Genomic DNA, 18,364 nt, shown 5'->3' with positions numbered 1-18,364 from the left:
TTTATATTATTATTAAGTATTATAAAAGAAATTAGTAGTTGTTATAAAAGAATGCAAATACGTATCGTTATTCAATTTCCTGGTGATCGTGGGTAATAGGTATCAGGAAGTTAAGTTGGAGGCTTCACTAAAAAGAGTGATATCTAAGATCAATACCACTGCAAATAATGAGTTAATTCTTCCTCTTCGTATACTTGTGACGTGTTTAATGGTACAATAAATGTACGATAATTATTTTATATCTCAATATATTTACTGTAATATTGCTCTCAGTCAATTCTCACTCTATCTCGTTCATCGACTCACTTAAAACCATTTTGATGGGTTCAATAGATTTAGACTGAATGCTATAAAACTGTCGCATAATGCAATCTGGAAGGTGTCACTTGACACCTTTCCAGTTTATTAGTGGAACTTGGGCAATCAAAATATCCATGTTCTCAAAATATATGTCATGTAATAACATTATATTTACATCTAAATATGGTACCCAAATTACCTGTGTATCAACTTATAAATTAAATTTTATTTAATATATATTTAAGATAAGAATATTGGATTAAATAGAAAACCAGTATTATATATGACTCAGTCTGAGTCCATCAATTTCATCTTTATGCATCATTATATTTAGAAATGACACTTATCGTACCCACTCTTCATTCCACCTACAAGTTATTTAAACAAATGAGTTGAATGTAGTTAAAAAATTTGTCTGTGGATATGTAAATGGATAAAAATAATTTTGTACCTGAATCCGAGCGATTTGTCTGTTAATTTGTGAGGATCCGGAAGATGAAGAGTGGGCCTACCAACATATAAGTGCTCTCAAGCTCACGTTTGGAGCAAGTGCAAACATCCACCAATCGTGATACATGTAGACTTGGTTGATATATTCAATTCTCTATATAGATATGTTAGAAATGGGACACCGAAAGAATATTGTCTAAATACTTCAAATCCTCCAATAATGGTAAATATTCTAAGTGAACATGCAATCAGAGGTATGTAGAACTAGAAAACATTCTATCATGAATGAAATGTAAGCCCTAACGTGCTTTAAAAATTCATGTGGATATAAATCCACGTATGACACCCTGAAGAATTACCAGTTGAGTCAATAACTTGTGATTGAAAGTGTCTCATATAGAATTTTGATGTAATGATATGGTAAATGGGATGGTGGTAGATAACTTCATCTCTGGGATGGTTACCCAATAGGTCATCACAACATGCCAGTCAACTCGGCCAACACAATCGAGGCCCAACAACAATAGACCCCCCTAAGGCATTTCCATCTGTCCTAATAACAAGGAGTATTTGAACGTCTTGTAAAGTTATAGTCATCCCACCTGATAGATATGTATAGTGTATAAGTAAAAAAAAGTATAATTATCATAATAATATATAAATCTGAATGTATTTTACTGACACGTAAATGAAACATATTGCTCAGGGGGTACTGCCGCTCAAACAATGCACTTATAAAATGGTGGTCTAGCTTGATGTAGTTCAAGTGCCTGATACAATTGATTCCTGCAATTTGTAGTGCATGAATAAATCGTGGGCACTGGTCTTGTTAATCTTTGTCACTAGTGCATGACTTGCAGCTTCAAGATTTTTTTTCTATAAAAATTAGAGTAAATTAGTTGTGATAATGACTTCACATGAAATTTAAAATACAAAAAATATTTTTTTAGATGACATTATTAGGATATCTTGCACAATGTACTTCACCTAATGATGCAATACTAGGAAGTAAGAATATTGGTTGTACACTCCAGGCATGGTGGCGATGGCCTCATGAACTTGCTGCCTCAGCAATCTCTACAAAAAAAAAAACATAGTGTCCAAAAACAAAAAGTCCAAATGATAATACATTCTTGTTGATTGAATGGTGGCCATGACTTTTTCTTTGATATCATATGAAACAAATGATGCATATGTATGATGATATAAATCTAGTGTGAAATACTTCGAAACAAAAGCTGTGTGGTCTGAATGTCTGGCCCCCAAAGCCGCAATCACATGCACACATGGTATGTGATAGATTTGTGCCTTATTGCATGTGCATGAGCAGTTTTCTTAAGGAAGAATGTCAACATGAAAAGCTTTACAACTCATATCGAACAATTAATATTTAAGATATTTATGCAAGTCGGTTAAGGACATTAATGGGCCTCGCCCTCAATTCTTTATAGATTTGACCTTGTGAGTGGACTAAAGTTTGAACTCGCAGCTTCAATTCATTTTTGACACATTACTGGATCATTTAAGAAATAAAACAACTAAATTATAATATATAGCTCATATGAGACCCTAAATTAGGAGACCCCATGCAAGCTTAAGACCCCGTTAAAACTTTTTGATGTATTTGTGGTGATTGTGCCAAATCAGTATTCACCATCGTGTGTTAAAGATCTCTTTGTGATATCTTTTTCAATTAACCAATCTTAGGTCTTTTTCTTAATATGTTTAATATCGTTCATATGTCTATTAAAAGTCCTGAGTTCATAAGTGTTTCCAACCCAATACATTTTATTACAAATACTATCAACATCCCCTACTATAAGACGACTTAATGCCTTTTTAAATTTTTTCCTTAAATGATGCAAGAAATGACGATATGCATCCCATGAGAAAATCTCTTTACAGCCACATACCAAACCTGTGTGCTTGTCCGATATAATTCACAGATCTTGATGGGTCTTGATGACTCCCACTAGATCATATAGTTGTTGTAGAAATCATACCCATGATTCAGTATACTCAGAGTCAACTACTGCAAATGCAAGTGGAAAGCGTCTACCATTTTCGTCAATTCCTACTGCAAACAGTAAAATCCCTCTATACTTCCCTAGAAAGAAGTCCCATCCATATTAAGCACAGGTCAGCAAAATCTCCACACATAGATATTGAGGCCAAATGACCAGAGAGTACTATAGAAATGTGTAATATTTTTAACTTCTATTTTGTGTATTGTGCCTAGAATTGCACTGTGTATTACTTCCATTAATTGAAATAAAGAGCAATACAACTCCTCAAAACTAACAAAAATTGATTTTATAGTTTTTCTACATGCATCCCTTGTTTTGATATAACTAACACAAACATTAAATTTAAACTCCATCTAAGAAACAATTTCTTTGGTTTTAGGTCTTGTTGTTGTCTCAAAACTGAACTGACGTAGTGACATGTGAACTTTGAAGTGTAATTCAATGTCCAGTTGACATTATTGGATGGGTACATGTATGTGTTGCCCCAGTTACAGATATTTTCCATGCATCTTCTAATTGATGATTTTTCACAACGTGTAGACGCCAAAGACGCGGACATGATTCATGATTATAATGCACACACTGAATTGTAAGTCATTTTTAATTGAATTAGTTTTAATGTACTCTACGTTACGAATTATCTTTCATCCATTTAGAACATATAATAGAGCATCGTTCCTTGAAAATATCATTCCCTCAAATAATACATATGGGATGACATCATCTTCATGTAATGGCACTTGATTTATGGGAGCATCACAATCTTCATCTACATCTCACTCTTCAATTTTCTGACATTGAATTTAAGATCTTCATATTTAGCAATGTGTATTGACATAGTAAATCATGTCATTGTAATATGTTATTCGGCTCACCATCTTGCCCGATATGAGCCTCCATTGCCTCTAGATTGCTCAAATTTTCATTAGTGTCATTATCCATCTTTTCATAACCGCCTGTGTTAACATTCAAGTGCATACCCTGCGATTCTTTTTGCATGATCTGCTCAACATGTCTGCTAATGTAAGAGCAGAATGAATGTGATAGGTCAAATGATCGACGTGCACTATAATCAAGCACTAGTTGATCGGGAATATTATATAACCAGTGTTATACGTATTGATTGAAATTTGAGTTGGCCTGCAAAATAGAAGTCGTAAAATTTATGAAGTTTATAGTAAGTACCTTTAATTGTTACATCTAATCGGTATATGAATTTAACTTAAAATCATAAATAATTTAAAATAAACAAAAAATTTAAGAAAAAACGGACATTATAACAGCTGTGTAAAAAATTACATACAAAAATAACATTTATACAATTAATATTAGAAAAACAACTATATATATATATATATATATATTTAATGCCACCTTATCTATGCATAAAAATATTACCAGGGAAGAAAAGAATATCAGGACAAAAGAAAATTAAAAGAAGAGTAGGTATTTATAGGAAGGAGGGAGGAGAGAAAAACACCGCGAGGAAAAAATTATTGTGTACATACACCGCATGCAGAGATGCATGCGGTGTTCGATCCTGATCATAGATCACGGTGATCTACGGTCAGGATTTATTTCGGTGGGGCCCATTTTAATTTTTTTTTTTTTAAAAAAATTTTGATTGCATACTGACCGTAGATCACCGTGATTTACAGTCATGATCGGACACCGCATGCATCGCTGCATGTGGTGTATGTATGCAATAATTTTTCCAAGGGGATGGTTATTTTTGGTGGACCATTGGTCCTTTCCTTTGGGCCTAGCAAATTTGTGCTCTTAATTAAGTTTTTTTTCCTAGCTCCTCCCCCATATTTGTTAAATTACATGTTCCTTTTAAAATTTTCTCAAAATTTAATATCTACATTATATGTAACATTTGATTAAAATAAATTTATATATAACATTTGATTAAAATAAATTTATGTTTCATAAAATTAAATTGGTATTATATATATAATTTGTTTTTATTCATAATCAGCCTCTAACAATAATTAAAATTTGATTTGTTTATAATCGATCTGTGATGTTGTTCATAACAAGTCTCTAACAATAATTAAATCTCAGTTTATTTATGACCGAACTGTTTAAATTAAATTCAAGTTTTATTCAATTTTATCAAAATTTGATTGGTTTGATTTTTTAAATTTTGAATTCAATTGCAATCAATTAAGGGGTTGTTTGGTTTGGTTAAAATAAAATGTAATGTAAAAGATTTATAGATTACAATGACTTTGAAATATTTTCTAAATATTTGGTTCACTGTAAAATAAAATTAAGATATTATTATTATTATTTTTTATTTGAAGTAGATTGAAAATAAAGAGTTGCATGAGTAAAGCGTCTCAGCAGCCAACCACGGAGGATGGCGGTATCAGGCGGCAGGGCGGCGACCGGTGTTGTCTGGCAGTAGCGGATAACAGCGGCCGGCGGTGGACGGCGGGGGCATCAATGACCAACAACAATGGCAGCCGGGCAACGACGTGGTGGTGAAGGCGTAGCGGCAGCTGGGTGGCGACAATAGGTCGATGGCTGACAGAGGAGAGGAGTGGGCGCCGGGCGACTGGCAGGCAACTGGGGGTGTGCGGCAGCAAGCTGGTAGCTCCTAAAACAATTTAAAGCCAAATCCAAATCCACTGAATGTTCACCCCCTACCTATTACTACTTTTGCTCAACAGCTTCCCAACAAAACAAAGAAAAAAAAAACGGCACAATTGGCTATTTGAAATACATTTCATATAAATAATCTCTTTAATTTCTTTCTTTATCGTTATAGGCTCTGCTTCTCCATCGAGAACCATTTTAGCAAAAGCTCTACCTGCAAACTCATATCCGGATGAAGCATACAAGTGCTAAATCTCTTATTGCCAAAATCATTCCAGTAAAGCAACATGCAATAACTATATCTATACATGTGTGTGTGTGTGTGTGTGTGTGTGTGTGTGTTTGTGTGTTTGTGTGTGCCCTGGCTCATTGGTGCGGCCTCTAGCTTAAGTCCCTTGGGTCGGTGGTTCGAATCTCGTAGTGTAGGATCTTCGAATAGAAGCAAGCACAGCATGGTTTTCAACCCTTTGGGGGAATCGATATTTGGTGCCCACTAGACCAAAATATTGATTTCACCTTTATATATATATATATATGTGTGTGTGTGTGTGTGTGTGTGTGTGTGTGTGTGTGTGTGTGTGTGGGAAAAAAGTGGGTTTCTGTCATCACCTTTTCATACACAAGTAAAGATGCTTAGGCAGTAAAAATTAGAATTCGGGTGTGCGATAAGTAAATGCATAAGAATTGGGTGCTATGTATGTAAATTTCCGTAGATTAAAAGAGTAAACACCATCCTCAGCAGTCAGCACTCCTCGTAAATTCCTCATAAAAAACACAATAAAACAATCATAATAATAAATAAAACCCCACCATCTTAACAGATTATTTGAAACCAAATTCAATTTTTCAGACAATCAAAGTCCTTTCGATCAGCAGTCGTTTTCAGCACTACCTGTAGCATACCATAAAAAATATCAACATTCTGTGGCATTTGGTTCCAGCGGCTTCAAAGCAGGCAGTTTCCTAAAGGTTATATTATGAAAAAACAAGATTGAATTTATGATGAATACAATACACAAGTAATTAATTTGAATTTATACTAAGGGCATTTACGTATATACCACACAATTCTTATGTATTTATATATCTAACACCTAAACTTTCAAATTTACAAGTCACTCTAATCTTTAAATAAAATTAAAAACATCACTTCTGCTAACTTTTTGAAAGTGAAGTAGACTATTCATGAACAGGTTGAAGACACCAAACTGTTACAAATGTAAATACAAAGAAATTGAGTGGTATGAATGTTAATTTTCCTTTATAATCCAACACTTTAGACAAAAATCTTGAACCTTTTTTTCCCGTTATATTAATCCGATCAACAAATTAACTATCCTTCGCTGTGGAGACAGAGCTTCCTCAATGTCACAGACGTTCTCCTCTTCTGGACAATCTCTCTTCCCTTCCAGGTCTGAAATCCCGCTTTTCGATTGATCTCATGCTTCCACGAATAACGCGCTTCCCCATGCATCAATACAAGAGAGCCTGGATTCAGTAGAACAGGAATCCTAACTAGAGAACCTTCTTCACCAGCTTCAGCCTCATGTAAATGAGTTTCTTGATCAGCTCTGGAGAAATGCATAACACACTCCGATTCCATCGAAACGATAGCAATTCCGTCCTCGAATCGCATTAGATCGACATGAGCGCATATTCCCTGCAAGAAAAATGAGATCTATAATGTTTTTTTGGAATGTTTTATAGAAACTTGTCTGGGTCGACCTCAAGTTATGAAAATAGGAACAAAGAGACTAAATTCAAAGAGAAAAGTGTCAAAAAGATCATCATATTCTTTTAATATGAGTTGAAATAATTCTTAGTTAGCCCCATTAAAAAAAATGACAAGGACTAATTTAGCATTTTTATAAACACAGTAAAAAGGACTCATGTCAATGGTCAGGGGACTATTTTGGCAGCAACAACAAAAACAACCCTTTATTCCACTATGGGGACAATTTTGGCACTTTGCACAAAATTTAAATAAAAGATGGTAGAGAAAAGAAAACTTTCCCGGTATTTCTTATTAGAATCAGTTGAAGGGAACTGAGATTGTAGAGTTAAACCAATGTGTTGCCATTAACATTTCTTTTAAGCAAAATTATTTATAAAAAAAAAAACTTAAGGTATGGCATAGTATGGGTCTTTGCACGCATGCAGCCCCCAAGCTGTCTGCATCTATACAAAGGATCTTCTACTCTTAGTAAGGTAGGGATGTGCACTAAATTGGACAAAACCAAAAACCAAACCGAAACAGACAAATTGGTTGATTTGGTTCGGTTTCAAAAATACATTTTAATTTTTTATTTTTAAAACCTTAATATTCAATTTTCGGTTGTTGGTTTGGTTTGAATTTTTATTTAATCAAATAAACTGAAAAACTAAAATTTAATTAAAATTTCTTATTATATTTTAGGGGAATTTACATGCATGCTATCCAATTCCTGTGTATTTATATATCTAAGACCTAAACTCTACTTTTTTATATTTATATCATGCAACTCTTTTATATTTCATTTAAAATGCGACCATTTTAACTTGTAAAAAGTGAAACTTACCCTTTCATGCATATAGATAAAGTGTCATTAATGTAAAAATTGAAGTTTAGGAGGTATATATGTAAATACATAGGAATTAAGTGGTATGTTTATAAATCTTTCTATGTTTTAATTTCATATAAAAATAAACCAAAATTTATCATATATGCAACATTTTATTAAGAAAAATGATACATAAATTTATGTTATATAATTTGTAATGTTTGTTCATAGTCAAGCTCCAAAAAACAATAATTTTTCAGTTTACTCATAATCAAACCGTTTAAACCAAATTGAACTTAGGTTAGGTCGATTCAATTTTATCAAAATTTTGATTGCTTCGGTTTTTCAGATTTTTTATTTCGGTTGCAATCGATTTGACCAATTTACAAATGAATCCATTCAAATTGACCGAATGCTAACCCCTACAGTAAGGTATAATAGGGAAGCGAAATCTTGTAGAGTCCCATTCCCTTACCTTATTTTATTTTTTTTAATGAAGAAGGTGACTGCTGAAGCACAAATTTCAGTGGAACTCGATTTTATAACCCTAATAATAACTTCCAAAATTTTAACTAACTGAACCAGCTACACCTGCAAATTATGTGGAGTAGATTTTTAACTTGAACTTTCATTGTTTGATGTGACAAATAGAAAGAAAAATAAACCGTCAGGCAGAAACAGAAAACAACACTGCCAAAACCTCCACAATAAAACCTGATCAAGGAAGTAACACCATTAGATGATCTTAATCTATTAGAATTAAATGAAAATGAGACACTCAATAGGATGCAATGGAGAAAAAATAGGCTTGTTATTGTTGCTGTTGTTGTAGAAGTAACACAATTCCAAAGAAACCTTGCTGTAACAAAATATGATGCATTTACTGACATAACCTTTAGTGTAACACCTTCACAAAACAACATCATTCGTAACAAAATATAATGTTTTTTAAGGAGCAATTACATACATATCACTCGAAACATTACTATTTACAAATCCAGCACTATCTTACATCCATTTGTCAAATTCTCACCCAAATAACAAAATTCACGATAAAAACCCAACCCATATTTTTCAATTTTATCAAATTCTCAATGGTTTGATCTTTGACATGCGTAAATGCATAGGTTTGGTAGTTGAAAAAAATTTTGCTGCTAGTTTTGTAAATAACAATTTTTGAGTGTTGTGTATCTAATTATTCCTTTTGTAACATTACATTCACGCAACAAAAGTTTCATCATAAAAGATGGTAAAAACTAGCTTTTAAGAACAGCCTCACAACTATAATTGTACGCACTGCCTTCTAAATGACAATAAAAAAAGTTGAGTATCCGTTGCTGTGAACAGCTTAATGTCATATATATGACACTCCGACTCATTAACTTGTCTGCACATTAGCTGCCAATGAACATGATTTATTTTTCTGAAATATTAATAAGGGCTGTAAAGAAAATTAGTATACTCAACAAAACACTGAACACTTATTCATATGCCTTGCTTATGTTTATTTATTTGGATAATTTAAGAAGATATCAAATTTTTTAAAGCTTTGCATATAAATAAACAAGTTCAAAAATTGATTTATTCCTTTATGTTTAAGAATATGTTCATCTTTTGTTTAATCAGTGATTTGTTGAGCCCAAAAGGTGCTCATTTCATGATAAATTTATTTCTTATTTGACGACTTATTCTAGGTTATTATGTATTTTTTTTCATATGCAATGTACTCTGAAAAAACATTTATATTACTGTGTATTTATGTTGAAAAGTTTGAGTGAATAGCTAAATGAAAGGATTAAAATCTAATTTTATTATTTATTAACATTTTAATGCTATAGAAATAATAGAAATAGGAAATAAATTATACTAATTTAAATGAAAAATTATGAACACATTTATGTTTAATATTAAGGCTATATATATAAATCTTTCGCATCCTAAATAGAGTAATACCAGTCCAAACTTGATAGGCTCAAAATCAATGATAGAATTCAAAAAAAAGTTTCAACAAACTTTTAAAACTGTTCAAGCTTAAATAAATAACAATCACACCTCATAATCTTCACTTACATTAGATCAGTAAAACAAAACCTTGTTTTAATATATTTTTTTATACAATTTGGAGGTGAACACTGTCATTGCCGGTCTCAAGCCCGGATGTGAAAAGTTGAGGGTTGCGTTATTAGATAGTCGACAACTAGCGTAAAACTTGTCGAAAAAATCATGACACGAATCTCTTTGATCATTGTGAAAGTGCTAGAGCGTCCCCTGGGAGCGACGCATTGTACGGCCCGAATACAGTGAAAATGTGCAAGGGCCGCTACACCGGCACCCAGGTGCAGTGTCAAATAAGCAAGGGTTCTCATATTACAGACAGATGCGGGTAAATAAGTTAGTCAATGAAAATAATATTATGATAGGATCTTGGAATATAGGTACTCTAAATGGTAAATGAATGCAATTTGTTGATATTATGATTCATAGAAAGATTAATATCTTATGTATTCAAAAAACTAAATAGGTGGGAAAAAGGACTAAGGAGATTGATAACTTAGGTTTTAAACTTTGGTATTTTGGTAAGAGCCGAACTAGAAATGGTGTAGGTGTAATTATAGATAAGAGTTTGAAAGATAATGTTGTAAAAATTAATAGAGCTGGAGATATAATTATAGCCCTTAAGATTATTATTCATACTAAGATTTTTTAATATTATAAGTGCTTATGCTCCTAAAGTAGGTTTAGATATAGAGTCTAAAAATAAATTCTGGAATCACTTAAATAACTTAAAACAAATGATACCTCTTGAAGAAATAATTTTTACTATAGGAGATTTAAATGAACATGTCAGTAGTGTGGTAGAAGATTTCAAAAATATTCATGGTGGCTACGATTTTGGAGTGCCTAATGAAGAAGGTTGAGTCATTTTAGATTTTTCTTTAACGTATGATTTTGTTATTACTAATACTTTATTCAAAAAAAGAAATGAGCATCTTATTACTTATAAAAATGACTCTAATAAAACATAAATTGATTATTTTCTTATGAGAAGAACAGATCGTCGAGATTGCAAAGATTGTAAGGTCATTCCAAATAAGAATTTAAGTATTCAACATCGATTATTAGTTCTAGATTTTAAAATAAAGAGTTGTAAAATAAAGAATATTAGAACTATTTTTATGAGTAAAATTCAAATTTTCAAAATTTAGGATTCATGAAGAAGTAGATGTTATATGGGTTAAAGTAATAAACACTATTAAACAAGTAGTAAAAGATATACTTGGAGAATCAAAGGAAAAAGTTTCTATAAATAAAAATAGTTAGTGATGAAATAATAATGTGCAAGAAAAGATAAAATATAAGAAGATATGTTATAAAAATTAGTTTAAATGTAAAAACTTAGATAACTGTGAAAAATATCAAACTGCAAGCAGAGAGTCTAAAACAACAATTTGTGACGCTAAAAATTATGATTTTAGTGATTTTTATAATATATTAGATACTAAGAAGGGTGAAAATATATATGTGATGAAATAATAATGTGCAAGAAAAAATAAAATATCACATAATAATGTGCAAGAAAAGATAAAATATAAGAAGATATGTTATAAAAATTAGTTTAAATGTAAAAGCTTAGAGAACTGTGAAAAATATCAAACTGCAAGCAGAGAGTCTAAAACAACAATTTGTGACGCTAAAAATTATGATTTTAGTGATCTTTATAATATATTAGATACTAAGGAGAGTGAAAATGTATATGTACAAACTAGTCAAATATAAGGGAAAAGAAAAGATTTAACTCAAGTAAAGTATATTAAAGATGAAAATAAAATAATATTTTTTTAGAAAAAGATATTCAACATAGGTGAGTAAATTATTTTGATAAACTATTTAATGAAGTTTTCAAAAACACGATAGATCTTAGTGATCTTAATATCGTTAATAATAATAAAACGTTTCATTTTTACCGTCGCATTAGTAAAAAAGAAGTTGAGCATGCTTTAAAGAAAACCAAGGGTGGAAAGTTTGTAGGGTCTGATGATATCTCAATGAAAGTGTGGAAATATTTAGAAGATTTGGGCGTTTCTTCGCTTACTAAACTCTTTAATATTATTTTAAAAACTAAAAAGATGTCTGAGGAGTGGAGGAAGAGTATTTTCATCCCGATTTTTAAGAATAAATGAGATGACAAGAGTGTGAAAATTATAGAGGAATTAAGTTGATGTGTCCTACTTTAAATTTATGGGAGAGAGTAACTAAACATAGGTTAAGACGTATTACAAAGATTTCTCATAATCAATTTGGATATATGTCGGTCAGGTCTGCTGTGGAAGCAATACATTTATTGATAGGTTTAATGGAGAAGCTCAGAGATAATATGAAGGATCTACATTTAATTTTTATTGATTCAAAAAAAGATTACGATAAGGTTCCAAGAGATATCCTTGAGAAGAAAGGTGTTGATATGAATTATATTCAAGTCATTAAAGATATGTATACTAGAGTTGTTACTTGTGTTCGAACTGAAGGAGGATTAACCAAATATTTTCCTATTTTTGTTGGATTACATCAGGGATCGGCTTTAAGCCCGCATCTTTTTGCTTTAGTTATGGATGGTCTTACTGGACATTTACAGGATGATATACTTTGGTGTATGTTTTTTGTCGATGATATACTTCTCGTGGATAAAACGAGAAAAAAAGCCTAAGAAAAACTTGAATTATGGAGGTCTACATTGGAGTCAAAATGCCTTCATTTGAGTAGAACTAAAATTGAATACATGGAATATAATTTTAGTAGTAGTAATTCTAATGACATAAGTGTAACTTTGGGTGACCAAATTATTAAAAGGTGTGAATGATTTAGATATCTTGGTTATGTTGTTCAAAGCGATGGTGTGATATAGATAGGGATGTTAATAGTAGAGCTCAAGTTGGTTGGTTCAAGTGGAGGAATGCTTCGGGCCCCTTTTGTGTGATAGAAAAGTACCGCTTAGGCTGAAAGGAAAATTTTATAAGATGGTGGTGAGACCTGCAATGCTCTATGGTGCTGAATGTTGGCCTTTAAAAGAAAAGCAACATACTAGTTTAAGTGTTGCCGAGATAAGAATGATTAGGTGGATGAGTGGCTTTACAATTAGAGACAACGTGAAATGAATATATCCGTGATAGGGTTGGTGTAGCTCCAGTGACGGACAAAAATTAGAGAGAGTCGTCTTAGATGGTTAGGTCACATTAAACATCGACCATCTGATGATTCGATTAGGAGAGTAGATGTTTTAGATTCCACTTATGTTAAAAAAGGCAGAGGTAGACCTAGAAAGAATTGGGCTTATTGTATAAAAATGATCTTAATTTATTAGAACTAAATGAAAATATGACACTAAATAGGACGCAATGGAGAAAAAGGATTCATGTAGCTGTTTGGCAGAGGATTAGGAACATCCTGGCCCGTGAATACTATAAATGACAATTACTTTCTTTGTAAAGTTTACTCACAGATATAGTTAATTCACAAACATAAGCATCACTAAGGCTGACAATTACAGGCTATTGTTCAGAGCAAAAACATAACAAGCTACTTCGCTGTAATATGAATTATTACTTTCTTTGTAACGTTTACACACAGATATAGTTGGCATCTAACAAAAAAAGTTCGCACCTCACCTGGTTGGTACACATTTGTAATTAGCTGATCAAAAAGTGGTTCTCTCCACAGTAAATTGAATGGTAATGGTCCGGATTCATCTATTTGTTGTTCTTCACAATCCAATTCCAGGTCATTATCAGGATCTTTTTCACTGAAGCATACAGCTTTCTGAATCAATCTAGAAAGATCAGTAGCCCAACTAGGAAGATCTCCAAACCTCATGGCCTGCAGATATGAATACCACACATTACAAAATTATGGTATTTGAGTATACGAAACAGATGTTATATTTTAATTTTTCTTAAATATATACACTTTCTTTCATTTGAACGAAGAAAATATCAATGCTGGTATTCTAACACATAAGCCATGCAAGATGATTTAAAAAAGATAAATAAGTCGATGGTATGACAGATTAAGTTTAGAAAAGTAAAAGACGGGATCTAAACCCTAAAAGGAAGACTCAGTACAAAATAAGAAAGAGAGTAACGAGAACAGAAGGGAACTTGGTTTTATAAGGCAGTCGTATCTGGCAGATTAGAAAATAAGGACAAAGAAGGTTATGCTAATTCAATATAGTTGAATTTGTTTCCCCGTTCCCATGCACTTGATACATCTATATAGACGTTAACGTTAAAACTCCAATCAGGAAGATCCTTCTATTGATCTCTATACTTTAAAATTCTGAAAGTAGACAAAAAAACTAGAACGACAGAATAAGAGTTTATGAAGGTTCACAAAGTATTTTGATGGACAAAGAAAAAAACATCATACAAATGAGACATTATTATTTCATTTCTAAAAAGTTGTAGAAAAAAATGGAGAAAATTAAACACCTGATTATGAGAACTCTCAGTGAACCATCCTTCTGCAAATAAAAAACATAAGTCAGAGCGGAAAACAACAATTTGATAAGGAAATGTAGACATATTAACCGAGTTTGCTATTCTCATATTTTCTATTTTTTACCCTTTGCACTAACTAGAGCCAAAGTATCAAACAATTTCTACAGAAATAGTACATTTTACAGGCACACAGCTTAGATGAACTTTTATCTTCCACCAATATAAAGGAAAATTTTAAGAACAGTCTTCTAAAGTTTTAATCATAATTTCATAATGTAGCGTCTGCATGAAAATAAAAAGGTCTGGTAGTTGCAAGCAGTATCTCCAACAAAAAATAAAAATAAAAAATAAATAAATAAATAATAATAATAATAATAATAAAATTGCAAAAACGTTGTTGAACCCAGATATGTCCGTGCTCAAATCTTACTAGCATTAAGGAGAAGAGGGAGATGAGGAGCCTATGGGAAGAGAGAGTCCTCCTTTTCCATCCTCCTTTTTATAGATCTCAAGATGTCGTTTTGAGTTAGTACAAAATTTGACAAATAAATAAATAAAAAGTACATAGAGGTGTGTAAAGATCCATAATGTCATATCACATCTCGCAGCTTTATCTCATGTCATCTCTTATAGCAATATTCAATGTGTTATGAGAGTAAGAGCTTGGCAGGTCAACTCATCGAGTTAACTAGCCTGATCAACTCGATAGATAAATTCATTGGTTCAACTTTGTCTATCAACTCGGCAAATCAACTTGCCAAGTCAACTCGACATTTGACAGTTTGACAAGTATTTTTAGGTTTATAAATTTAATTCTTAGATTTTCTTATATCTTTGAAGGACTACAAAAAGAATAAGAGAATGAGAAATATTAAGTTATGTATAGCTCGTCTCTATTAGACAAGTGTATATTTCTCTTATCAAAAGAATGAATCTTTAGATGTGTTATTTTTTATGAATATAAACTAAGACTATTTAGATAAAGATAGGTAGTGTATTTCACCATGTAAATGGTTATTCGTCTGCTAGAAGGCGCTTAGCTCTCCTATAGAGAATCATGCTAGAAGCACTTTGGCTCACCTACAGAATTTCGTCCTTAGAGCATTTTGGCTCATCTTCAGGGAATGCTCTTATAGATTGTCAGCTCATCTTTTTTATCATTTTTTCTATTCAGTTATTTGTTTGATTGACTTGATGATATTACAATGCGAGTTCCCCAAGTGTTATCAGTGAACATAAATTTTTTATAAGAAATTTCAACCTTTTTGTGCGACTAGATTGATTATTCTCCTGCAATATAACTCAATTATAAAGGAATTCAAGCAGTTTCATTAAATTTGAACTATCATTCCAAGGATCATAGTTCTCCTACAAAGAGTAGTCTTAATTTTTCAATTTTATCTAGGGCGAGATCTCATGATATTCAATCCTTAGGTTAACTAACTTCATCCTTTATTTGTCCTAGTTATATTTTGGAAATGATTTTCCAAATTCATCCCAATATTCGATTATTGAGCTAAGTACGATCTAAAAATTCTAGCGATTATTCTTTTTTACTCTTAAAAAACCCATAAGGACAAATTTTCCCGATTTATAAAGAAGATGAGTTCTCCGAGATATCAAAACTATTTTTCGATAAAGTCACTAATGAAAAATATCAAAAACATAATGAAAAAATAAAAAACAAATTGACGATAAGAGTTCAAATGGTAAAATGCTTATAGAAAAAAATAAAATTTTAAGGATAGAATATATTATCTCCCCTAATAAGATTTTTGATATATGATCTTTGTAGTCCCTCAAGAGATCTCTACGTGTAACTTTGGATTTAAGATATTTTCACGCTCTTGGCACTTTTAGTGTATTGGACCCCAAATATGTCCATGAGTTATGTCCAAATCTTACTAGCATTGAGGAGAGAGGGAGATGAAAAGCATGTGGGAAGAGAGTCATCTTTCCCTTCCTATTTTTTATAAATCTTGAGGTGTCCTTTTGAGTTGGTATAAGATTTGACAAGAAATAAATAAATAAAATATAAAGAGATATGTAAGAATCCGTGATATCATATCACATCTCACAACTTTATGCCATATCATCCCTTTTAACCATATTAAATGTGTTATGAGAGTCAGAACTAGGCAAGTGAATTTGCATGGTCAACTCATTAGGTCAACTCAACAAGTCAACTCATCAACTCAATTCGGTAAGTCAACTCAGGTCAACTTGACACGTGATAGCTTGAGAAATCTTTTTAAGTGTATACAAGACATATCTGCGTTCAACATGTCCGTGCGTTATGGCCAAATCCTTCTAACATTAAAGAGAAAGAAGAGAAAGAGAGAAAGAAGGGAGATGAAGAGCCTATGGGAAGAGAGAATCCTCATTTTCTTTCTTCCTTTATAAATCTCAGGATATCCTTTTACATTGGTACAAAATTTGACCAAAGATAAACAAATAATACATAGAGATATGAAAAGATCCATAACATCATATCACATCTCACAGTTTTATATCATGTCATCCCTTAAAGTCATATTAAATGTGTGTTAAGACAGTCAGAACTTGACAGGTCAACTCGGCTGGACAACTCGGCTGGACAACTCATCAGGTCAACTTTCCAGGTGAATTCAACAAGTCAACTTGTCATGGCAACTTGACACCTAACAACTTTACAGGTCTTCTAGGTGTATAAATATATATGACTATATGATTTAGCACAAAAAATTAGACAAAAAAAAAACAATGAAGCATAATGGAAACTTATCCATCAAAATGATAATTACATTCCAAAGGTTGAGATAATTTTACCATAGCATATCAACCAAGAAATCATATATGCAAAGCTATAAAATGAAAAGAAACTCAAGCAAATTGGTCTTTCAGTTGTACAGGCACTTACTGGTCTACAAGTAAAATGGAAATTTAATGTGAATTATAAAGAAGACCAATTGTACCATATAAGAATCAATGATAAATGCTCATTTGAGTAAGAGAAAAAGTCTAAATCAACTACAAAAATGTGTCAAATACATTTGCTGCAACAGTATTAAAAGTTCTTGTCTGGAGCCTTCCTTTCCTCTTTCCCGTGTTCTCTCAATGAGACGTATGGAGCACTAAAATGGAGGTGCAGACACGCACATTGTTCCGAGCTTACAACACGGAAAAGCAGACTCTTCCCACCAGTGTTAAGAAAATAGGAATTGGCGCAAGCTCCACCACACTGAATACCTTGTATACTTGCTAATTGGTCATTCCATCTACCGTTTGATATGGTTTCGAAGTCGAAGCCAATGGTTTAGACGAAGAAACTGCACTTACTCTATTAGTATTTAGCCACCTATGCCAGAATGGAAACGAATTTGATTGTGGAAGAAGGATGCGTTTTAACAAGCTAATCCCTACCAGAAAGGATATTTCCATAGACAGTAAACAATAATTTTGAAAACAACTTCCGTACAAGAGGAATTTAAAACTTGCAGAGGCATTATCAATTATATAGCATCCAGAAAAACTAAATTTGATTTAAAGACATCAAAACATAGCATCCGTCGATACTTCGATGATTGATTTCCCCTCTTGTACAGCAGGATTGGTATAGAGCGATACCTCGAAGAATGGCTGATAAAAGAAGATTTTGATCCTTGTCAGAAAGGAACTCACGGCACAGCCATAATCCATCAATCCCTTCCACCGATTCCCAGATGTAAAGCCTGTCTTCTTCAGTCTACAAAGATTTTGAGACGCAAATCGATCGGAACAGGAGAGGGAAGAGAAGGGAAGAGAAGCGGATAGAGTGAGGGTGACGAACAGTAGGGGAGAGGACATCGCCGCTGCTATCCGATAAATCACCAAATGCGCATTCGATGGCTCGCTGCGGAAAGTGGGCGTCGTCGTCTTCCATTGCGAGGGCAAGGCAAAAATGTACGATGGTAAGCGTGTGTTTCGTTATTCC

At 32.5% G+C, this 18,364-nt stretch overlaps 1 protein-coding gene across 4 annotated transcripts; it reads right to left on the bottom strand.

Annotated features, from left to right (window-relative positions):
• Positions 1-6,485: 6,485 nt before the first annotated feature.
• LOC110026158 (alkylated DNA repair protein alkB homolog 8) lies at positions 6,486-18,351 on the bottom strand. Of its 4 annotated transcripts, none has more exons than XM_020726995.1 (5): positions 18,221-18,351; positions 18,019-18,136; positions 14,404-14,435; positions 13,580-13,792; positions 6,487-7,041 (listed from the first exon to the last, which is right to left on the bottom strand). In XM_020726995.1, the coding sequence occupies exons 1-5, from the start codon at positions 18,311-18,313 to the stop codon at positions 6,715-6,717; spliced, it is 783 nt and encodes a 260-aa protein (XP_020582654.1). In that variant the 5' UTR covers positions 18,314-18,351; the 3' UTR covers positions 6,487-6,714. The 4 variants fall into 4 exon arrangements, with proteins under 4 accessions (XP_020582655.1, XP_020582654.1, XP_020582656.1 ...); XM_020726998.1 differs by having other exon boundaries at positions 6,861-7,041; positions 13,585-13,792; XM_020726997.1 differs by lacking the exon at positions 14,404-14,435 and having other exon boundaries at positions 18,221-18,307.
• Between the last annotated feature and the right edge of the window lie 13 nt (positions 18,352-18,364).

Source organism: Phalaenopsis equestris, unplaced genomic scaffold, assembly GCF_001263595.1.
Source record: "Phalaenopsis equestris unplaced genomic scaffold, ASM126359v1 Scaffold000353, whole genome shotgun sequence".
Taxonomy (NCBI): domain Eukaryota; kingdom Viridiplantae; phylum Streptophyta; class Magnoliopsida; order Asparagales; family Orchidaceae; genus Phalaenopsis; species Phalaenopsis equestris.
Note: the sequence above shows the minus strand (reverse complement) of the source record. Positions and strands in the feature narration are given on the sequence as shown.